At 42.3% G+C, this 25382-nt stretch overlaps 1 protein-coding gene across 4 annotated transcripts in view; it reads left to right on the top strand.

Annotated features, from left to right (window-relative positions):
• Window positions 1–25382, top strand: part of dbpb (D site albumin promoter binding protein b) — a 47590-nt gene that overhangs the window by 15102 nt on the left and 7106 nt on the right. For all 4 annotated transcript variants that reach the window (XM_060921678.1, XM_060921677.1, XM_060921676.1 and 1 more), the window contains exon 3: window positions 6774–7154. In XM_060921678.1, coding sequence (XP_060777661.1) covers window positions 6774–7154 — 381 coding nt within the window. The remainder of the gene's footprint in view (window positions 1–6773; window positions 7155–25382) is intronic.

Raw genomic sequence — 25382 nt, 5'->3', positions numbered from 1 at the left:
GCAAGGAGGAGAGGGATTTTACTGGTCATAGAACTATCACATAACAGGTGAATTCAAGAACACACACACGCCCGCGCACACATTCATTGCGCAGTGCGCAGGGGCACTTATTTCTGAAAATTACGTCCAAAAGCAGTGTTTTTGAGGGTGCTGAGCTAGGGGGTGCTGAGCTCGTTTTTGGGGGTGCTTGAGCACCCCCAAAAATAGGCTAAACACGCCCCTGATCGATCCACACCCATGCTTCAGAGTTGGAGAGGTGTTCTTTTCCTGGAATTTGGCACCCTTTTTTCTCCAAACATACCTTTGCACATTGTGGCCAAAAAGTTCTATTTTGATTTCATCAGTCCACAGGACTTGTTTCCAAAATGCATCAGGCTTATTTAGATGTTCATTTGCAAACTTCAGACGCTGAATTTTGTGGCTCGGACGCAAGAACGGTTTTCTTCTGATGACTCTTCCGTGAAGGTCATATTTGTTCAGGTGTCGCTGCATAGTAGAACAGTGCACCACCACTCCAGGGTCTGCTAAAGCTTTCTGAAGGTCTTTTGCAGTCAAACGGGTTTTTATTTGCCTTTCTATCAATCCAACGAGCAGTTCTTTCAGAAAGTTTTCTTCATCTTCCAGACCTCACCTTGATCTCCACTGTTTCTGTTAACTGCCATTTCTTAATAACATTACAATCTGAGGAAACAGCTACCTGAAAACACTTTGCTATGTTCTTGTAGCCTTCTCCTGCTTTGTGAGCATCAATTATTTTATTATTCAGAATGCGAGGGAGTTGCTTAGAGGAGCCCATGGCTGTTGATTTTAGGGACAAGTTTGAGGAGTCAGAGAATTTCTACAGCTTTGAAATCTGCATCATCTGACCTTTCCTAATGAAGAATTTGAACAAGCCACAGCTCAATAAGCTAATTAAGGTCTGGAACCTTGGTAAAAGTTACCTGAGAACTCAGATGTATTGGGGTGCCCAAACTTTCGCATGGTGTTCCTTTTCTTTTTTCACTTTCCAATTGTACAAAGCATTTTATATATATATACACACACAACCCCGATTCCAAAAAAGTTGGGACAAAGTATAAAAATGGAATGCAATAATTTACAAATCTCAAAAACTGATATTGTATTCACAATAGAACATAGACAACATATCACATGTCGAAAGTGAGACATTTTGAAATTTCATGCCAAATATTGGCTCATTTGAAATTTCATGACAGCAACACATCTCAAAAAAGTTGGGACAGGGGCAATAAGAGGCTGGAAAAGTTAAAGGTACAAACAAGGAACAGCTGCAGGACCAAATTGCAACTCATTAGGTCAATTGGCAATAGGTCATTAACATGACTGGGTATAAAAAGAGCATCTTGGAGTGGCAGCGGCTCTCAGAAGTAAAGATGGGAAGAGGATCACCAATCCCCCTAATTCTGCGCCGACAAATAGTGGAGCAATATCAGAAAGGAGTTCGACAGTGTAAAATTGCAAAGAGTTTGAACATATCATCATCTACAGTGCATAATATCATCAAAAGATTCAGAGAATCTGGAAGAATCTCTGTGCGTAAGGGTCAAGGCCGGAAAACCATACTGGGTGCCCGTGATCTTCGGGCCCTTAGACGGCACTGCATCACATACAGGCATGCTTCTGTATTGGAAATCACAAAATGGGCTCAGGAATATTTCCAGAGAACATTATCTGTGAACACAATTCACCGTGCCATCCGCCGTTGCCAGCTAAAACTCTATAGTTCAAAGAAGAAGCCGTATCTAAACATGATCCAGAAGCGCAGACGTCTTCTCTGGGCCAAGGCTCATTTAAAATGGACTGTGGCAAAGTGGAAAACTGTTCTGTGGTCAGACGAATCAAAATTTGAAGTTCTTTATGGAAATCGGGGACGCTGTGTCATTCGGACTAAAGAGGAGAAGGACGACCCAAGTTGTTATCGGCGCTCAGTTCAGAAGCCTGCATCTCTGATGGTATGGGGTTGCATTAGTGCGTGTGGCATGGGCAGCTTACACATCTGGAAAGACACCATCAATGCTGAAAGGTATATCCAGGTTCTAGAGCAACATATGCTCCCATCCAGACGACGTCTCTTTCAGGGAAGACCTTGCATTTTCCAACATGACAATGCCAAACCACATACTGCATCAATTACAGCATCATGGCTGTGTAGAAGAAGGGTCCGGGTACTGAACTGGCCATCCTGCAGTCCAGATCTTTCACCCATAGAAAACATTTGGCGCATCATAAAACGGAAGATACGACAAAAAAGACCTAAGACAGTTGAGCAACTAGAATCCTACATTAGACAAGAATGGGTTAACGTTCCTATCCCTAAACTTGAGCAACTTGTCTCCTCAGTCCCCAGACGTTTACAGACTGTTGTAAAGAGAAAAGGGGATGTCTCACAGTGGTAAACATGGCCTTGTCCCAACTTTTTTGAGATGTGTTGTTGTCATGAAATTTAAAATCACCTAATTTTTCTCTTTAAATGATACATTTTCTCAGTTTAAACATTTGATATATCATCTATGTTCTATTCTGAATAAAATATGGAATTTTGAAACTTCCACATCATTGCATTCCGTTTTTATTTACAATTTGTACTTTGTCCCAGCTTTTTTGGAATCGGGGTTGTGTGTATATATATATATATATATATGACGTCTGAAATGAACATTATAGCCTTTTTCAATTTTGTAAAAAATAGCAATAGATGGTTGGTTATGAGTCAAAATATCTTGGTTTTATTCCTGTTTTTTCAGTTTTATGAAATGCAAATGCCTGCTTTACACAATGAGAATGCTCTCAGGCAATGATGTGGAGTTGGCTGCTAATGACATAAGATATTGAATTGGTGTTTTAATTGTCAGATGGACTATTATATCATCACTACCGAGCATCAGTAGAGGAGTGAGACTACTAATGACAACTGTAATAGTATGGGTTATAATAGCATCAGCATCTGCTGTGAAAAGTGGATTTGCTATTTTCAGGGAGGATGAGACTAATGTGCTATGATTGAAGCTCTAGTTTTACAGCTTCCGTGTGTTCTGTCTGTGCCTGCAGCTGCGGCCAGTTCAGATGATTCAAGGTTATCATCCAGCTTTCCCATCTTATTTTTATTTTTTGACTCCGTTGAGAGAGAATGCTGTTCCTGGCAGCATGTTCTGTAGTTGTGGACAAATTATAGTTACATATTCAGATTAGCATGTGCAGGAGAGTGAGCTACAGAATAGGCATTACGTATTTAAGTCGAGCGTATTATAATAGCTCAAGCCCTTGCAAACAGAGATGAGCTACTGAGGTGAATTTACATACATTATTCCAGAAAAATTACAGTCAATATCGCACAGTAAGTGAAGGTGCTCGCTCTGTATTTCTCACTATACTGTATGGATATATACCGGATCTCTTCTAAAGGCTCCCACCAGGAGTGCTCTTGTAAATAATTCAGCCCATCATGTACTGTGTATTTCCTTATCTTAATTCACTGATGATTTGGTACATCCTTCTGCAGGAGAGAAATTCTGAGTTTGTGCATGTCTGAAATACGAATAACTAGAGCAGGGATTGCATCTCAGATTTGCTCGGGACCGGCATGCTTTGATGGAAAACAGTACTGTAAATCACAGCTATGAGAATGAGTTTATGCCCGAGTATCACCCATGTTTCAGTGAATAGTCTCAACTGGATACTGTGGACATGTATCGAAGACCTGCTGCAGTAATCAGAGAGAATTTCCTATGCTTTTCCCAGGACTCTTTTCACAATGTGCCACACATCTGGCTTGCTCATTAGGGATCTAAATCTATATCTGGATGTCTGTAAAACTGACAGTTAAAAGGTTGAAACAAAATCAATTTTACTGAACGTAGCTAACATAGATAAAATGCTAATGTGTAGTATAGTCAGTATAATGCTACAAAGGGAAAAGTAGTGAAATATATTGTGTGTGTGTGTGTATGCACACACGCACACACACACACACACACACACACACACACACACACACACACACACACACACACACACACACATCTCAGGTTTGTAGTACTGGAGTCTGACTCGTGCCCTAATTTTAAGGACTCGCGACTTGACTTGGACTTGAGCACTGATGACTCGGACTCATGCATTAACTGCATTTGGACTCGTAAATTGGAGACGAGGACTGATTTTTTTTTTTCTTTATTTTTGTAACATTCCATAATAATTTGGCATAAGATATTTATACCTCCATTAATTTTTGTACTAATTTTCATGCAAGAATGTCACACCTGCACACCTTGGCGTATGCATCAGATAGACTCTCGGGCACGCTCCAGACAGCACGCGCGTGCCGTAAAAGACTCGCACCTGCACAGGATTAAGATGCAGTCAGCGCGCCGATATAAAAACTGTGAAAATGCACTTACTTTGCGAAGTATTGAGTTGTGTTGCTGACACATTACCGAGCCTTATTACCTTGTTTGGTTTCCTGATCCCTGATTTCCTGTTTTTTGTCCTTGATTCTGCCGAGTCTATGATAGCCTGACTTGACCTATCAGCTGTTTCACTCTTTTACGATTTTGCCTGCCGTTCTGGATTGTTTACCCTCTTCACTTAAATTAATAAACGCACCTTCTGCACTTCCATCCGTCTCTGACAGAATACTTTGCACTCCCTGACAAAGAGAATCACATTCACCTGTTCATACGTCATGTTCAGGAACAAACTAATGTTAATGGCGCTAAAACAGCCACCGTCAAATGGTGCATTGGAGTTTTGTTCTCGGATTCGACTTGGACTCGGATTAATAGTGGACTCGACTCGGACTCGATTCAAATTTTTTTAATGACTTGGACTTGACTTGGGCGGCACGGTGGTGTAGTAGTTAGCGCTGTCACCTCACAGCAAGAAGGTCCGGGTTCGAGCCCCGTGGCCGGCGAGGGCCTTTCTGTGTGGAGTTTGCATGTTCTCCCCGTGTCCACGTGGGTTTCCTCCGGGTGCTCCGGTTTCCCCCACAGTCCAAAGACATGCAGGTTAGGTTAACTGGTGACTCTAAATTGACCGTAGGTGTGAATGTGAGTGTGAATGGTTGTCTGTGTCTATGTGTCAGCCCTGTGATGACCTGGCGACTTGTCCAGGGTGTACCCCGCCTTTCGCCCGTAGTCAGCTGGGATAGGCTCCAGCTTGCCTGCGACCCTGTAGAAGGATAAAGCGGCTAGAGATAATGAGATGAGATGAGATGAGACTTGGACTTGACTTGGGCGGCACGGTGGTGTAGTAGTTAGCGCTGTCACCTCACAGCAAGAAGGTCCGGGTTCGAGCCCCGTGGCCGGCGAGGGCCTTTCTGTGTGGAGTTTGCATGTTCTCCCCGTGTCCACGTGGGTTTCCTCCGGGTGCTCCGGTTTCCCCCACAGTCCAAAGACATGCAGGTTAGGTTAACTGGTGACTCTAAATTGACCGTAGGTGTGAATGTGAGTGTGAATGGTTGTCTGTGTCTATGTGTCAGCCCTGTGATGACCTGGCGACTTGTCCAGGGTGTACCCCGCCTTTCGCCCGTAGTCAGCTGGGATAGGCTCCAGCTCGCCTGCGACCCTGTAGAACAGGATAAAGTGGCTAGAGATAATGAGATGAGATGAGATGATATATAGGGTGTTTAAAAATTTGATATTATTTGAGATGTAAATATCCCAGAAACTACATATGGCCCTTTTCCACTACCCTTTTTCAGCTCACTTCAGCTCACTTCAGCCCGACACGGCTCGCGTTTCGACTACCTCAGAACAGCACGACTCAGCTCGCTTCAGCCCTGCGTAGCACCCAAAACTCGCACAGTTTTGGAGTGGGGCTGAAGCGAGCCAGACCGAGCCGAGTGGGGCTAGGGGCGTGAGGAGACACTCCCCTGTGCACTGAGGAGGAGTGTCCTCACATGCCCACACACGCCCCGCGAGCACGCTGGGATCTGTAAACACTGTAAACCCGGAAGAATAATAATTACGAATTACGAGAATTTCTGAAGCCTTATGCGCCTCGCCTCATCTATACGCTCTTGCCAGTATCTGTTGGCGTTGTCGGTGACAACAAGCCACAGCACCAAGACCAGCAACACTAACGACTCCATGTCCTCCATGTTTATTGTTTACTATCCGGGTCGTGAGACTACCGCTTAAAAGCTCACTGATGTCACTGTTTGCGCCGCCTAACGACATCACGTGACGTCCACCCACTTTCGCTAACTCCACCCAATGTGTCCACCCACTTTCAGCCAGCACGGTTCAGCGCGGTTGTAGTTGAAATGCAACTCCAACAGCCCCACTCAGCTCGACTCAGGTCAACTCAGCACGGCACGGCTCAGCCCGACTCAGCCGCGTTGGTAGTGGAAAAGTGGCAATAGTCTAGGCAAATGAAACTGAACAGGCTTAATGCTGAGCAATATAAGATTTATTCCTCAATTCAAAGGTATGTGGATTCCATGAACGATTTCAGAAATTTTCAATATGCGCGCCGCCTGAGACACGGCACTCTAACACACAAAACGCCTTTTCTTTTGCAGTGAATGACATTTCTGTACCTAAAAAGATAAAAACAAAAAACATTAAACAGAAAATTTTGACCTGTTTCCACACATGCTGTTAAAATTTGAGGTCAGTTGTACGAGAATTGGCAAAGTTATTAGATTGTGAAATGATATCAAATTTTTTGAAACACCCTGTATAGATTATTAATGTTTTTCCCCTACCAATATGCAGATTGTATCTCATTGCATTTCTTTCCTCTGTCCATCTCAGATAAGGACAGGTTGGACATGGATGAAGATTCCCTGGGACGTTGTTCCATCCGTGACAGGAACAGCAATGGGCAAGTTGCAGATGGCAACGGTTTAGGGACAGGGGCAGGCACCTTCCAGAGCCTGTGGGAGCGGACAGTGGCGTCTGATCCCGGTTTGTTTCAGCTGCACTACATGGATCTAGGCGAGTTCCTGACGGAGAACGGCATGGCCATGCACGGAGCTCAGATCCCCTCTCAGAGCTCGCAGTGTCCCTCCACATCCCCTTCTCCCTGCTCTTCCTCTTCCTCATCCTCAGCTTCTGCAGCCTCACCACCCACGCTACTTGGCTTAGACATGCAGGTGCAGCAGGGCATGCTGGGAGCTGCGGGCTGCTTGCACAGTGAGTTTGGTTTGCGAGCACAATTTTTTGCTGGTGTTAGTTGGGAGACTTTAACTTTGACTTGGGGCTTGCAAAAAAGCACGATAATAAGTCACAATTATTCAGCTAATTTTAGAGCAAAGTTATTTCATGATGCCACAGAATAAACACCATACAGCAGGCTTGTGAGGTATTGATTTTTCCATGCTCATGATTTTCCATTTAAAAATACCGCTATAAGCGATTTAATTGTCCAGAACCATTAACCTAAAAAAGATAGGCAAACGTGCATTGCAATGATTTCAGGTTTAAGGAGACTAGGGGAGAGTGTAAAAATATTATCAGCTGTGCAGTTGGGAACTGTGGCAGTCATGAAACACAGCCGGATGGTGGATTTTTAAGTGATTTCTATAGCGTCTCTGCGATATGTAAATAAACGCAATATAAGTGATGTGCATTAAACAGAACAGCACATTTCAGTATAATCCTTTTAATAATCATTTATGTCCACATGGTTGACATTTTCACTGTTGACGCGACTCACAGGAAAGCAGGAGGGCGCGGGAGAGAGAATATCAAAAAGGAAAAAACCAAAACCGTATATTTAATCACTGAAGTGGTAGATTTGACACCTTGTTGTTGGCCTTTTTTAAGACTTTTGGATTAAAAACTTTTTTTCTCTTTCAGCCAAAAAACTAAAAGAACCCCTTTGACCATTTTTCAACCAACACTTTCTGTGGCATGGGCGGCACTGTGGTGTAGTGGTTAGCGCTGTCGCCTCACAGCAAGAAGGTCCGGGTTTGAGCCCCGTGGCCGGCGAGGGCCTTTCTGTGCAGAGTTTGCATGTTCTCCCCGTGTCCGCGTGGGTTTCCTCCGGGTGCTCTGGTTTCCCCCACAGTCCAAAGACATGCAGGTTAGGTTAACTGGTGACTCTAAATTGACCGTAGGTGTGAATGTGAGTGTGAATGGTTGTCTGTGTCTATGTGTCAGCCCTGTGATGACCTGGCGACTTGTCCAGGGTGTACCCCGCCTTTCGCCCGTAGTCAGCTGGGATAGGCTCCAGCTTGCCCGCGACCCTGTAGAACAGGATAAAGCGGCTAGAGATAATGAGATGAGATAAGACTTTCTGTGGCATACATAATAAATACACTACCGTTCAAAAGTTTGGGGTCACCCAGACAATTTTGTGTTTTCCATGAAAAGTCACACTTTTATTTCCCACCATAAGTTGTAAAATGAATAGAAAATATAGTCGAGACATTTTTCTGGCCATTTTGAGCATTTAATCGACCCCACAAATGTGATGCTCCAGAAACTCAATCTGCTCAAAGGAAGGTCAGTTTTATAGCTTCTCTAAAGAGCTCAACTGTTTTCAGCTGTGCTAACATGATTGTACAAGGGTTTTCTAATCATCCATTAGCCTTCTGAGGCAATGAGCAAACACATTGTACCATTAGAACACTGGAGTGAGAGTTGCTGGAAATGGGCCTCTATACACCTATGGAGATATTGCACCAAAAACCAGACATTTGCAGCTAGAATAGTCATTTACCACCTTAGCAATGTATAGAGTGGATTTCTGATTAGTTTAAAGTGATCTTCATTGAAAAGAACAGTGCTTTTCTTTCAAAAATAAGCACATTTCAAAGTGACCCGAAACTTTTGAACGGTAGTGTATACACTGATCAGCAATAACATTAAAACCACTGACAGGTGAAGTGAATAACAGTCATTTATCTTTGTCCATTGGCACTTTTTGAGGAGTGGGATATATTAGGCAGCAAGTGAACAGTCAGTTGTCAAAGTTGATGTGTCGGAAGCAGTAAAATGGGCAGGTGTAAGAATCTGAGCGACTTTGTGATGGCTAGATGATTGGGTCAGAGCATCTCCAAAACAGCAGGTCTTGTGGGGCGTTCCCAGTATGCAGTGCTTAGTACCTACCAAAAGTGGTCCAGAGGAGCTACTGAAGCACTGAAAAAGTGAATGGTGACTATGATAGAAAGGTGTCATAACACACAGTGCATTGTTTGGGTCTGTAGATTTATTTATTTATTTATTTATTTATTTATTAGGGTGCATCAGTTGCCCCCTAAAAATGAAAAGTTCCTCCGATCATGATGCATTTTTGTTTTTATATTCCTTTTGGTAAGAAAACACACTGAGTGAAATATTTTGACAAAATTCAAAAGTTTAATGGTGGCACCAGGAGCTCAAATTTATGGAAAAAGCTGCTAATTTATAACTTTTTTTTATGACAAAATTTCGATCACTTTTCATGAAACATTATGGCACCTTACAGAGTATACCAAATATCTTAGCTACACATTTTTAGTACGTATTCTAAATATATTATCAAGCACAGTTTGAGTTTTAGCTGTTCACTGAATCATTGTTCAACTACTTTTAAACAATACAAATGTATTATGAATCACATTAATGCTTCTCAATCCCTTGCAAAGGTTCTTAACATGATCTCTGGCTCACAAGAAATCAATAAATGGAGTCCAACATTGTGATTCAAACCTTATGCGAAAACATAAAATAAGCGTTTTTTGGCAAAAAATGAACCTCATGGTGCCACCATTAGACTTTTGAATATGGTCAAAAAATTTGACAGGATGTCTTTATTGGTGAAAAGGAACACCCAAACAAAAATGCATCAGATTTTATGAAAGTGACGGCAACTGATGCACCCTAATATATATACTATTGCCAAAAGTATTTGCTCACCCATCCAAATTATCGGAATCAGGTGTTCCAATCACTTCCATGGCCACAGGTGTATAAAATCAAGCACCTAGGCATGCAGACTGTTTTTACAGTTTGGAGCTGGCCCCTTCCTCTTCCAACATGACTGTGCACAAAGCAAGGTCCATAAAGACATGGATGACAGAGTCTGGTGTGGATGAACTTGACTGGCCTGCACAGAGTCCTGACCTCAACCCGATAGAACACCTTTGGGATGAATTAGAGCGGAGACTGAGAGCCAGGCCTTCTCGTCCAACATCAGTGTGTGACCTCACGAATGCGCTTCTGGAAGAATGGTCAAAAATTCCCATAAACACACTCCTAAACCTTGTGGACAGCCTTCCCAGAAGAGTTGAAGCTGTTCTAGCTGCAAAGGGTGGACCGACGTCATATTGAACCCTGTGGATTAGGAATGGGATGTCATTTAAGCTCATATGTGAGTCAAGGCAGGTGAGCAAATACTTTTGGCAATATAGTGTACACACACACACACACACACACACACACACACACATGGTGGTCAGATTTGCTTTACACACACACTATATACAGTGGTGCTTGAAAGTTTGTGAACCCTTTAGAATTTTCTATATTTCTGCATAAATATGACCTAAAACATCATCAGATTTTCACACAAGTCCTAAAAGTAGATAAAGAGAACCCAGTTAAACAAATGAGACAAAAATATTATACTTGGTCATTTATTTATTGAGGAAAATGATCCAATATTACATATCTGTGAGTGGCAAAAGTATGTGAACCTCTAGGATTAGCAGTTAATTTGAAGGTGAAATTAGAGTCAGGTGTTTTCAATCAGTGGGATGACAATCAGGTGTGAGTGGGCACCCTGTTTTATTTAAAGAACAGGGATCTATCAAAGTCTGATCTTCACAACACATGTTTGTGGAAGTGTATCATGGCATGAACAAAGGAGATTTCTGAGGACCTCAGAAAAAGCGTTGTTGATGCTCATCAGGCTGGAAAAGGTTACAAAACCATCTCTAAAGAGTTTGGACTCCACCAATCCACAGTCAGACAGATTGTGTACAAATGGAGGAAATTCAAGACCATCATTACCCCCCCAGGAGTGGTCGACCAACAAAGATCACTCCAAGAGCAAGGCGTGGAATAGTTGGCAAGGTCACAAAGGATCCCAGGGTAACTTCTAAGCAACTGAAGGCCTGTCTCACATTGGCTAATGTTAATGTTCATGAGTCCACCATCAGGAGAACACTGAACAACAATGGTGTGCATGGCAGGGTTGCAAGGAGAAAGCCACTGCTCTCCAAAAAGAACATTGCTGCTCATCTGCAGTTTGCTAAAGATCACGTGGACAAGCCAGAAGGCGATTGGAAAAATGTTTTGTGGACAGATGAGACCAAAATAGAACTTTTTGGTTCAAATGAGAAGCGTTATGTTTGGAGAAAGGAAAACACTGTATTCCAGCATAAGAACCTTATCCCATCTGTGAAACATAGTGGTGGTAGTATCATGGTTTGGGCCTGTTTTGCTGCATCTGGGCCAGGACGGCTTGCCATCATTGATGGAACAATGAATTCTGAATTATACCAGTGAATTCTAAAGGAAAATGTCAGGACATCTGTCCATGAACTGAATCTCAAGAGAAGGTGGGTCATGCAGCAAGACAACGGCCCTAAGCACACAAGTCGTTCTACCAAAGAATGGTTAAAGAAGAATAAAGTTAATGTTTTGGAATGGCCAAGTCAAAGTCCTGACCTTAATCCAATGAAAATGTTGTGGAAGGACCTGAAGTGAGCAGTTCATGTGAGGAAACCCACCAACATCCCAGAGTTGAAGCTGTTCTGTACGGAGGAATGGGCTAAAATTCCTCCAAGCCAGTGTGCAGGACTGATCAACAGTTAGCGGAAATGTTTAGTTGCAGTTATTGCTGCACAAGGGGGTCACACCAGATACTGAAAGCAAAGGTTCACATACTTTTGCCACTCACAGATATGTAATATTGGATCATTTTCCTCAATAAATAAATGACCAAGTATAATATTTTTGTCTCATTTGTTAAACTGGGTTCTCTTTATCTACTTTTAGGACTTGTGTGAAAATCTGATGATGTTTTCGGTCATATTTATGCAGAAATATAGAAAATTCTAAAGGGTTCACAAACTTTCAAGCACCACTGTATAATAATTCCCGATATTTCACTCTGATGATGTCACTCCCAGTGTTTTCCTGCTGACTTAAAGTGCGTTGTCAAAATGGTGAACCGGTTCAAAATGAAAATTCATTTGATTAGCTTGTGGTTTTTTTTCTGTGGATGTGTCCATATAACATAAAGTACGTTACATGGTGGCACAAAGATATGAAGTTTATCTTCTCATGCTGAAAAACACATCACTTGTTTGCTTCGCTTCCTCATGAAATATGTTCACGACTCAAAGATAAACTTCATAGCTTTGCGTAACTGTGTAATGTCCTCTCCCTGTGTATATATATGTATGTATAGGGTGGCACGGTGGTGTAGTGGTTAGCACTGTCGCCTCACAGCAAGAAGGTCCGGGTTCGAGCCCCGTGGCCGGCGAGGGCCTTTCTGTGTGGATTTTGCATGTTTTCCCCGTGTCTGCCTGGGTTTCCTCCGGGTGCTCCGGTTTCCCCCACAGTCCAAAGACATGCAGGTTAGGTTAACTGGTGGCTCTAAATTGACTGTAGGTGTGAATGTGAGTGTGAATGGTTGTTTGTCTCTGTGTCAGCCCTGCGATGACCTGGCGACTTGTCCAGGGTGTACCCCGCCTCTCGCCATAGTGGGAGGGATAGGGTTAGGAGATATGGGATAGGCTCCAGCTTGCCTGCGACCCTGTAGAACAGGATAAGCGGCTACAGATAGATAATGGATGGATGCATGGAGATTGGGAAGCAAGGGTGCATATCGGTGCATGTTGAGAGAATGTGAGCTGAGGGAAGGGAAGTGTCTATTCGTATCAGAGTGTTCAAAACACCTGTGCAGATCATTCCAGATTCACATGTCAATTGGCTCATCTCCCGTTTTATTTGGGAGAAAAAAAAAGACTGCTCTCTTGGTGTATTTTGAAGTGATAACTTGTGCAAGCGTACGCTGTTTTTGCAGAGCTCTTATCCAAAATGTATCACAGTTGGCAGGTTTGGTAATGTAATATCTTGTCCGGATGATAATATACACTACCGTTCAAAAGTTTGGGGTCACTTTGAAATGTGCTTATTTTTGAAAGAAAAGCACTGTTCTTTTCAATGAAGATCACTTTAAACTAATCAGAAATCCACTCTATACATTGCTAAGGTGGTAAATGACTATTCTAGCTGCAAATGTCTGGTTTTTGGTGCAATATCTCCATAGGTGTATAGAGGCCCATTTCCAGCAACTCTCACTCCAGTGTTCTAATGGTACAATGTGTTTGCTCATTGCCTCAGAAGGCTTAGGGGCTCTGCATGCTCTTGCGACAAGGCTTTCGCAGATAGCTTTTCGCAGACAGTTGTAATTTATCGTTGAGCGGGGAGTATAGGCGTGTATAGGCGTGCGCGATGTTATTCACCGCCACAACGCAAGGGAGCGCGAAGTCGCTAGGAGTAGTTGGTGGATGTGGTTAGTGGAGTGTTTATCCTCCGGTTACTTATAATTATGCTTATAATGACTAGAACTGGAGTCGTATAGATGTCCGTACTTCCTCACTTCCTTGATCAACCGCTCTTCGTGCTGCTCCATCTTCGCTCGTGTTTTTAAAAATGGCGGTCGTGAAAACAAACCAAACCGGGAAAGTAAGGAAGCGGAAGTGCGTGTACAGCGGATGTAGAGTGGACCAATCAGAGCCCTCTTGTCTGCGACGCTGTCTGCGGTGGTCACAATTTTTGGGAGGTGCGCGCAGGGTGCACGCAGAGCGTCTGCGAAGGGGGGAGGCTTCGCAGACGCTATCTGCGACGCCATCTGCGAGGACTGGGTTGTCAGCATAAATTGGCCTTAATGGATGATTAGAAAACCCTTGTACAATCATGTTAGCACAGCTGAAAACAGTTTAGCTCTTTAGAGAAGCTATAAAACTGACCTTCCTTTGAGCAGATTGAGTTTCTGGAGCATCACATTTGTGGGGTCGATTAAATGCTCAAAATGGCCAGAAAAATGTCTCGACTATATTTTCTATTCATTTTACAACTTACGGTGGTAAATAAAAGTGTGACTTTTCATGGAAAACACAGAATTGTCTGGGTGACCCCAAACTTTTGAACGGTAGTGTATGGTTATTTTACTCAAGCCTAATATGCACTTATTCCACAGTGCACACTGTAAACCTGCATTCCTTCAAATCATTAAATCAGAATAAGACTGCTTGGTCACATTGATTTTAATAGATCTTTAAACTACTAAAATAAACATATACAGACTCTAAATAAATACGGTGCCTTGACAGAACTTTATCATGACTCATGATGTATAACGTCCACTTGCATTGCAAGAAACATTAAGCAGTCATGAATTGCAAAATGAGGGACAAACCGAACTCGTTTATCTCATAAGCAACCATCTCTTACTCTTTCTACAAAATCAAAAAAGGCTCGAACGTTTGTTTGTCAGACGTTTATTTGTCATATGGCACTGTGGTGTTTATTGTGTGACCCAGTATCTGAATTAGAAATAACTCTAGTGTCTGCAGAAGGGTACGTATGTTTCCAGTAACGTGAATCTACTGTGTGATCCCGTTTTAATTGAAAATGTGCCAATGGACTGGAAACAGGATGTTTGACTGCACTAGTATAAGTGGTATTAAAAAAAAAAAGTCCAGGCTGGCTAGCTCAGTAAACAAAGTCTCCTTTCTGATATATGTCTCAGACCCTGAATTCTGTTTCCGTTTGGATCTGTTAGTGTATAAAATCCTGAGGGGCTTTGTGTTATTGGCAGTTTGGCAGGAGCGAGCATATGGGGTCTGTCCCCAGATGCAGGATTTGAAATGTTAATTAAAAGGTTTCAGGGGTTTGTAGGATTTGCATACAAAAGCATGCAAATCTTTAATCCCTGTCTGCAGTAATTTCTGCAGTAATTGCTGTATATTGCAGTGTTTAAAAGTATTATTTATAAGACTTGGATTAATGTGTGTGTGTGTGTGTGTGTGTGTGTGTGTGTGTGTGTGTGTGTGTGTGTGCACGCATGTGTTTGTCTGTGTATGGTCCTTGTTTATCCTGTGTTATAAAGCAGTTAAGATTGGGTTGGGTTTGGAATGTACCGTAAGTAAACTGCTATCAGTCCTCACATGCTGACAGAGGGACTATTTACTAGATAAAAGAGTGCAAAAGAAAGACAGGGGGTGGGATTAGGGGTTAGGAAGAACAGAGACGGAGAACATTAGTGATTTGGAAATAGAAGAGACTGGAAGGACAAGACGGAACAAAATCATACATAAAGAATGACAGGATGTGTGTGTGAGAGAGAGAGAGAGTGTGTGTGTGTTAACACTCTTGGTCCGTGTGCACATGCTCTGTCACGTGCCAGTACAAAGTGTGGAGCAGAGTGAGGGAAAGGGGGAGGAGATATAGATAGATAGATAGATAGATAGATAGATAGATAGATAGATAGATAGATAGATAGATAGATAGATAGATAGGTGGAGGAGGAGGAGGAGTGGGAGGGGTTTAGCTCTGTGTGTGTGTGTGTGAGACAATACAGGAGAACAACTGTACTTCAGAGTGAATGTTTACTCTGAGCGAGCGAGAGAGAGAGAGAGAGATTACAGATGTTCTGTAGAGAGATTCTGGCTTCCTTTCTTTTGTTTAATTCTATTTTGATATGCTCTGATAGTATTTATTCATCAAATCATTTAGACCTTCGGTTGATCTTTCAAGAGGTCAATCGATCACACACTTCTAATTGCGCGTGTTGTGCTTTGTGATTTTAAATAAATTCCTCAGGTCCATGTTGTTTGGATGATAGTGATCTCTTTTCAGTTGTGTAGCTATGTGTGTGTGTGTCTGTATGTGGGTGTGAGAGCAGAGTGAAATGCACAATTGTTGTTCAGTGGTGAAATGTTTGCTGTATTTACCTGCTGCCCTCTGGTGGAGATGTAAAGAAGAGCAACATGAATCGAAATATTTGGTGATGTGGGGCGGGATCTGGTGGAACAATTCGAAGAGGGTGTACACCATTTCCAGTGCACACACACATACATACGTACGTACATACATACACACACGCGCGTGTGTGTATAAAGATAGTACTGTACAAAAGTCTTAGGCACCCTTTTTTTTCCCCAAACAAACTCATCTCATCTCATTATCTCTAGCCGCTTTATCCTTCTACAGGGTCGCAGGCAAGCTGGAGCCTATCCCAGCTGACTACGGGCGAAAGGCGGGGTACACCCTGGACAAGTCGCCAGGTCATCACAGGGCTGACACATAGACACAGACAACCATTCACATTCACACCTACGGTCAATTTAGAGTCACCAGTTAACCTAACCTGCATGTCTTTGGACTGTGGAGGAAACCGGAGCACCCGGAGGAAACCCACGCGGACACGGGGAGAACATGCAAACTCCGCACAGAAAGGCCCTCGCCGACCCCGGGGCTCGAACCCAGGACCTTCTTGCTGTGAGGCGACAGCGCTAACCACTACACCACCGTGCCGCCCAACTTTATTATCAATTTCTATTTTATGACTTCTATAGGGCGGCACGGTGGTGTAGTGGTTAGCGCTGTCGCCTCACAGCAAGGTCTGGGTTCAAGCCCCGTGGCTGGCGAGGGCCTTTCTGTGCGGAGTTTGCATGTTCTCCCCGTGTCCGCGTGGGTTTCCTCCGGGTGCTCCGGTTTCCCCCACAGTCCAAAGACATGCAGGTTAGGTTAACTGGTGACTCTAAATTGACCGTAGGTGTGAATGTGAATGGTTGTCTGTGTCTATGTGTCAGCCCTGTGATGACCTGGCGACTTGTCTAGGGTGTACCCCGCCTTTCGCCCGTAGTCAGCTGGGATAGGCTCCAGCTTGCCTGCGACCCTGTAGAAGGATAAAGCGGCTAGAGATAATGAGATGAGATGACTTCTATATTATCAAGTCAGTACAAAAACATTTTAGAGCTCCAAACGTTCATTTTCCAAAACGAAATGTTACAGAAAAAAAAAGTTTGTATTTGAGAAAACATTAAGAGACCACTTCAGTTTTTTTCTTAAATCAGCATCTCTATGTATGGCAGCCATTTTATTTCAGTGTCTGTGCTGGAATTCCAACCCAAGCACACATTATTTTACTTAATGAGGTACTGATGAGGTGATCACCTGAACCAAATCTTATTTAGTGACGGAAAAGTATAAAACCCACTGCTGTGGTCATCACTGTCCTCTTGCAATAGGACCAGTTTGGATGGAAAAAACAGTGCTAGTAGTACCTTAAATTTAATTGGAATGCAAAAATATATTTTCATCATGCCAAAAGAGTTGAAAAGAAAAGTTTTAAGTGAGAAAAAAAGAAGGATTCAGTTCTGGTTTTACTGGCAGAGGGATACAGTGAGTGTCAGGTTGCTTCCATCCTCAAAATTTCAAAGATAGCAGTTCATAAGAACAAGGTCAAGCAGCAAACATCGAGGACAATAAAGTTACAGACTGGCAGAGGGTGAAAATGACTCTCCACTGACTGGGATGATCGTCCACTCCTTCGAATGTCGCTCAACAACAGTAGGACGACATCAAGCGACCTACAAAAAGAATGGCAAATGGCAGCTGGGGTTAAGTGCATGGCAAGGACGGTTCGAAACAGGCTCCTCCGGGTGGGGTTGAGGTAATGCAAAGCCAGAAAAAAAGCCCTTCATCAATGAGAAGCAAAGAAGAGCCACACTGAGGTTTGCTAAAGACCATAAGGATTGGACCGTAGAGTTCTGGAGTAAGGTCATCTCTGATGAGGCCAATTTTCAGCTTTTCCCATCACCTGGTTGTCTGATGGTTCAACAAACCTGGACTGGGGCAGGTTTTTGTTTGTGAAGGACACATGAATCAAGCTATGTACAAGGTTATCCTGGAAGAAAACTTGCTTCCTTCTGCTCTGATCATGTTCCCTAACTCGGAGGATTGGGCTTTCCAGCAGGACAATGCTCCATGCCACATACCCAGTTCAGTCAAGGTGTACAACCCCGATTCCAAAAAAGTTGGGACAAAGTACAAATTGTAAATAAAAACGGAATGCAATAATTTGCAAATCTCAAAAACTGATATTGTATTCACAATAGAACATAGACAGCATATCAAATGTCGAAAGTGAGACATTTTGAAATTTCATGCCAAATATTGGCTCATTTGAAATTTCATGACAGCAACACATCTCAAAAAAGTTGGGACAGGGGCAATAAGAGGCTGGAAAAGTTAAAGGTACAAAAAGGAACAGCTGGAGGACCAAATTGCAACTCATTAGGTCAATTGGCAATAGGTCATTAATATGACTGGGTATAAAAAGAGCATCTTGGAGTGGCAGCGGCTCTCAGAAGTAAAGATGGGAAGAGGATCACCATTCCCCCTAATTCTGCACCGACAAATAGTGGAGCAATATCAGAAAAGAGTTCCACAGTGTAAAATTGCAAAGAGTTTGAACATATCATCTATAGTGCATAATATCATCAAAAGATTCAGAGAATCTGGAAGAATCTCTGTGCGTAAGGGTCAAGGCCGGAAAACCATACTGGGTGCCTGTGATCTTCGGGCCCTTAGACGGCACTGCATCACATACAGGCATGCTTCTGTATTGGAAATCACAAAATGGGCTCAGGAATATTTCCAGAGAACATTATCTGTGAACACAATTCAGCGTGCCATCCGCCGTTGCCAGCTAAAACTCTATAGTTCAAAGAAGAAGCCGTATCTAAACATGATCCAGAAGCGCAGACGTCTTCTCTGGGCCAAGGCTCATTTAAAATGGACTGTGGCAAAGTGGAAAACTGTTCTGTGGTCAGACGAATCAAAATTTGAAGTTCTTTATGGAAATCAGGGACGCCGTGTCATTCGGACTAAAGAGGAGAAGGACGACCCAAGTTGTTATCAGCGCTCAGTTCAGAAGTCTGCATCTCTGATGGTATGGGGTTGCATTTGTGCGTGTGGCATGGGCAGCTTACACATCTGGAAAGACACCATCAATGCTGAAAAGTATATCCAGGTTCTAGAGCAACATATGCTCCCATCCAGACGACGTCTCTTTCAGGGAAGACCTTGCATTTTCCAACATGACAATGCCAAACCACATACTGCATCAATTACAGCATCATGGCTGTGTAGAAGAAGGGTCCGGGTACTGAACTGGCCAGCCTGCAGTCCAGATCTTTCACCCATAGAAAACATTTGGCGCATCATAAAACAGAAGATACGACAAAAAAGACCTAAGACAGTTGAGCAACTAGAATCCTACATTAGACAAGAATGGGTTAACATTCCTATCCCTAAACTTGAGCAACTTGTCTCCTCAGTCCCCAGACGTTTACAGACTGTTGTAAAGAGAAAAGGGGATGTCTCACAGTGGTAAACATGGCCTTGTCCCAACTTTTTTGAGATGTGTTGTTGTCATGAAATTTAAAATCACCTAATTTTTCTCTTTAAATGATACATTTTCTCAGTTTAAACATTTGATATGTCATCTATGTTCTATTCTGAATAAAATATGGAATTTTGAAACTTCCACATCATTGCATTCTGTTTTTATTTACAATTTGTACTTTGTCCCAACTTTTTTGGAATCGGGGTTGTAGATGGAGGACCATAAGATCAAGACCCTGCCACCTCTGATTGAATTTTTGTGCCAGGAGTGGAATAAAGTCACCCAAGAGCAATGTGAAAGACTGGTGGAGAGCATGCCAAGACGCATGAAAGCTGTGATTAAATGTCAGGGTTTTTCCACCAAATATCGATTTGTGAACTCATCCTAAGTTCAAACATTAGTATTGTGTTGATTGAAATTGAATATTATTTTGATTTCTATGCATTATTCAAGGTCTGAAAACACGTCATCTTTTTTGTTACTTAGACCAGTTGTCATTTTGTACAATTAAATGCCCTAAGTGACAATATTTTTATGTGGAATTTGGGGGAAATGTTGTCAGTAGTTTATGGAATAAAACAAAAAATGTTCATGTTACTCAAACACATACTTATGGTATAAATAGTAAACCCAGAGAAGCTGATAATTTTGCAGTGGCCTCTTAATTTTTTCCCAGAGCACCCAGTGTTTTCCTGCTGATTAGATGCATGTTGTCAAAATGGTGAATTGGTTCAAAATGTAAATTCTTTTGATTAACTTGCGTATTTTTTGTGGCTGTGTCCAGACAATAAAAAGAATATTACATGGTGGCGTGAAGATATGAAGTTTATCTTCTTGTGTTGAAAAATATTTCACTTGTTCCTTTGCTTACTTGTGAAATATGTTCACCACTCATAGATAAACTTCATATCTTCGTGCCACCATGCAATATCCACTATATGTGAACCCCATTTCCAGAAAAGTTGGGATATTTTCCAAAATGCAATAAAAACAAAAATCTGTGATTTGTTAATTCACATGAGCTTTTATTTAACTGACAAAAGTACAAATAAAAGATTTTCATTTGTTTCACTGACCAACTTAATTGTATTTTTTAAATATAAACAAAGTTAGAATTTAATTCCTGCAACACACTTAAAAAAGTTGGGACAGAGACAAAATAAGACTGAAAAGTTTATACGATATTCAAGTAACTCCATTTTGGAAGTTTCCACAATAAGCAGGTTAATTGGTAACATGACTGGGTATAAAAGGAGCAACACCAAAGACTCAGTCTTTGCAAGCAAGGATGGGTTGTGGTTCACTCCTTTGTGCCAAAATTGCTAGTCAGTTCAAAAAGAAAAATTTTCAACCCAGGATGTTCCGTCTTTCAAAATCTGCAGTACATAATATTGTGAAAAGATTCAGGGAATTCGGAGACATCTCAGTGCATAAAGGGCAAGGTTGGAAACCGCTGTTGAATGTGCATGACCTTCGAGTCCTCAGGTGGCACTGCCTGAGAAACTGTCATGCTAATGTGACAAATATAGCCACATGGACTCGGGAGTACTTCAGAAGACCGTTGTCACTTAACACAGTCCGCCGCTGCATCCGGAAATGCAACCTGAAACTGTATTACACAAGGAGGAAGCCATTTATCAATTCTATGCAGAAATGCCACCGATTTCTCTGGGCCCATACTCATCTCAGATGGACTGAAAGACAGTGGAAACGTGCTGTGGTGATGAGATGAGTCCACATTTCAGCTTGTTTTCGGGAAAACCAGACATTGAGTTCTCAATGCCAAAGGTGAACACGACCGTCCAGTTTGTTATCAGAGAAAGGTGCAAAAGCCAGCATCTGTGATGGTATGGGGGGGCATCAGTGCCCACGACATGGGTGAGATGCATATGTGTGAAGGTACCATTGATATATTGGGGTATATATTGGGATTTTAAAGAGACATATATTCATCAAGGCAACGTCTCTTCCCAGGCAATCCAAGCTTATTTGAGCAGGACAATGCCAGGCCTCATTCTGTACAGGCTACAACAGCGTGGCTTCGTAGACACAGAGTGCATGTGCTTGACTGGCCTGCTGCCAGTCCAGATCTGTTTCCTATTGAGAATCATGAAGAGGAGAATCAGACAACGGCAACCACAGACTGTTGAGCAGCTGAAGTCTTGTGTCTGTCATGCTCCGCCCCGGACATCCACTCTGGAGATTATGGATCTCTCACGCCAGCGCTGATCCACATCTGGGACAGGAATTCCTTCTCACCTGCATTCACTTCCTGGTTTTCACCACTGCTTATAAATACGCCGTTCTCAGACTCAGACCTTGCCAGAACGTCTCATTTGCTTCTCTAGCCGTGCTTCTCTTGCTTCTCATGGTTTTTCTCTCTAGCGATTTTCTCTTGTTCATGGTTTTTGCACTAGCGTTTTTCTGGTTCATGGTTTTTTGCACTAAGGGTTATTTCTGATTCATGGTTTCTTGCACTAAGGGTCTTTTCTTGTTCAGGGTTTTTTGCACTAGCGTTTTTGTCTTTGCTTGTCTCATGTTTTTGTCAAATTGTTTGTTCTGATTTTGCCAGGACTATTTTTGCCATTTGTTTTTTGTCCTGTTTGTTTACCTTTTGCCACGCCCTTTCTTCCCTGTATTAAATCATCTTATTTATTGGATTACTGTCTGTGTTCTGCGTTTGGATCCGAACTTCACCATACCTCCACCCACCCTAACAGTGTCAAGCAAGAATGGACAAAAATTCCAATTGCAAAACTGCAACAGTTAGTATCCTCAGATCCTATACAATTAAAAAGTGTTATTACAAAGAAAAGTGATGTAATACAATGGTAATAATGCCTCTGTCCCAACTTTTTGAGTGTGTTGCAGACATCAATTTCTAACTTTGTTTATTTTTACAAAATACAATTAAGTTGGTCAGTAAGACTATCGAAGATCTTTTCTTTATATTTTGTCAGTTAAATAAAGGCTCACATGAATTAAGAAATCGCAAATTTTTGTTTTTATTCCATTTTGGAAAATATTCCAACTTTTCTGGAAATGGCGTTAGTATAAAATATAAGTACATTTGATTTGTAAGTGTGTGTAATGTCAGGAGCCATGACTGTGCGTCTGTGATGTGATGTGTGTCACTTCAGTGAACTGAATGTTATGTTGTTCACTGAAGTCTCCACAGCCGTGATTACAGTTTATGAGAAGGGTTAAATAGGTGACTCTGTACAGTACAGAGTTAAACCCGGATGTGGGTTCTTATTCAAAAGTCAGGAATAAGTGTACTGTTTCGAGCAGTTTCCTGATAGCAGGCTGAGGAGAGAGAGAGAGAGAGAGAGAGAGAGCGTGCTTTAAAGCACCACGAGGAAAATTTTGGCTCATGATGCTTGTGAGCTGTTTTTGAATCTTGAGGGCTGTCCTCATGTTCAGAATCATCTGCCAGCATTGCAGAAGTTATTTTTGAGAAAATACACAACCTTGTTATAGATACTGACAACTTTAGGGTATTTGCCACGAGTACTTTTATTTCAGTCTTGGAAGACTGGGCTCACATCTCTCAATCCTGAGTCCCATCATACCTACTGTACAATGTACGATCATTAGGATGCTACCCAGATACAGTACTGTGTAAACGTCTTGCGCAGCCTAAATAGTTTTTGGAAATTTGATGTATGTTTGTAACATGACATTTTCTGATAAGCATGTCATGGAGGCTGTTTTGTACCTGTAGAGACAGACGTGAGATAAAACGTGAGTTTGCACCGTACTGTACACATTTACAGCACTGAACAAGCACTCTTAACCAGAGTCTCTTAGGGCATATTCACACCTACGCTGTTTGGTCCGGACCAAACGACTAAACGAACCAAATTTCCCTTGGTCCGGACCTTTTGGGTTGGTCTGAATACAAACCACCGAACTCTGGTCCGGACCAAACAAGCGGACCGAGACCGAGCTGCAAGGTCGGACTCGTTCCGGACCAAAGGAATTCTGGTGCGGACCTTTGGGAGGTGTGAAAGCAGACCGGACCTAATCTGACAGTTTTGCTTTTTTGTACCTCGGGAGCTTCCGTCGTTTGTCGAGCATTATGGGAAACAGAGTCTTGACACTCCACCACAAAGTGCAAACACTGTTTCGGTTGTCAAGGGAACCTTACAACAGTCGTTCAGTCATTCAGACCAGTGGTAGGCTAGACTACAGAGTACAAAAAATGAGTAGGGGGCAAATGTGGGCCGAGGAAGAAACGCGTACCCTTGTGGATATATGGGCAGATGTCCACATATCTGAGCTTTTGGAGAGAACACACAAAAATGCCGACGTGTTTGCTGTATTCAGTGAGAAAATGAAGGAGAAGGGGTTCACGCGCTCCCCAGAACAATGTCGGCTAAAAGTGAAGAAACTCCGTCAGACCTACATTAAAATCAGGGACATTCTTTCAAAAAGTGGCGGTACTAGCGACGCAAAAAAGAAATTCATCTATTACGATGGATAAGGCGAATATCCCGACACATACCTCCTCCGTCTTGCGTGAAGAGCCAGAACTGTCACAACATGACGTGCGCTCATCAGCGCTATCCTCCGTAGCCGCCTTGCCCTTTGAAGTCGTCGTTGATAAATTACTTGTACAACAGTATAGTAATCGCACAATTGTGAAAACAGTAAAAACTGGAAAAAACATATAGCTTTGATGACATTAAAAAGAATAACAGCACGGAAAGCCTCCATGACTACTTTTGAACTTAACGCTTTGTGCGCGTGTCGTCTCTGACCAATAGCTGAACGACCTCAGGGCGCGTGGCTTTGTTGACAGATTTTGGTCCGCTTACTAAAATGTACAGTGTGAAAGCGAACCGCACCAAAATGAAAAAATAAAAAAAACATTTGGTTCGGACCAAAGCAAGTGAACTATCGAACTATCCTGGTCTGAATACACCCTTACAGAAGTGTAAGTGATGCGGTCTCCATCGGAAAAAGTCTGACTTGAGTTAACCATGATTCCTCCGTTTTGTCCGATTGTGTGACTCTTGCATATACTGAGAGTAATAAAATAATCATAAAATAGTCATTATTTGTATCTGTTTAGTGCTTAAAATATTAATACAGTGGTATACAAAAGTTTGGGCACCCCGGTCAAAATTACTGTTACTGTGAACAGTTAAGCAAGCTGAAGATGAAATGATCTCCAAAAGGCATAAAGTTAAAGATGAAACACACTTTTCAACATTTTAAGCAATTTCGGTGTATTATTTTGGTTTTGTACAGTTTTAGGGTGAAAAAAAGGAAAGGAGTAACTTGCAAAAGTATGGGAACCCTAGGAGATTTGAGCACTCCGATCACTTTGACCAAGGTCTCAGACCTTAATTAGTTCATTAGGGGTTATGGCTTGTTCACACTCATCGTTAGGGAAGGCCAGGTGATGCAAATTTCAAAGCTTTATAAATACCCAGGCTCCTCTAACCTAGTCCCAAAAATCAGCAGCCATGGGTTCTTCTAAGCAGCTTCCTACTACTCTGAAAATGAAAATGGTTGAGGCCTACAAAGCAGGAGAAGGCTATAAGAAGACAGCAAAGCATTTTCAGGTTGCCATTTCCTCAGTTCGAAATGTAATTAAGAAATGGCAGTTAACAGGAACAGTGGAGGTCAAGATAAGGTCTGGAAGACCAGGAAAAATTTCAGAGAGAGTTGCTCGTAGGACTGCTAGAAAGGCAAATCAGAACCCCCGCTTGACTGCAAAAGACCTTCAAGAAGATTTAGCAGACTCTGGAGTTGTGGTACATTGTTCTACTGTTCAGCGACACCTGCACAAATATGGCCTTCATGGAAGAGTCATCAGAAGAAAACCTCTCCTGCGTCCTCACCAAAAATTCAGCATCAGAAGTTTGCAAAAGAACATCTAAACAAGCCTGATGAATTTTGAAAACAAGTCCTCTGGACCGATGAGGTTATAATGGAACTCCTTTGGCAGCAACAAGCAAAGGTATGTTTGGAGAAAAAAGGCCACAGAATTTCAT

This window comes from Neoarius graeffei, chromosome 5 (genome assembly GCF_027579695.1).
Source record: "Neoarius graeffei isolate fNeoGra1 chromosome 5, fNeoGra1.pri, whole genome shotgun sequence".
Lineage (NCBI taxonomy): Eukaryota > Metazoa > Chordata > Actinopteri > Siluriformes > Ariidae > Neoarius > Neoarius graeffei.
This window is presented reverse-complemented; position numbering and strand designations above follow the sequence as displayed.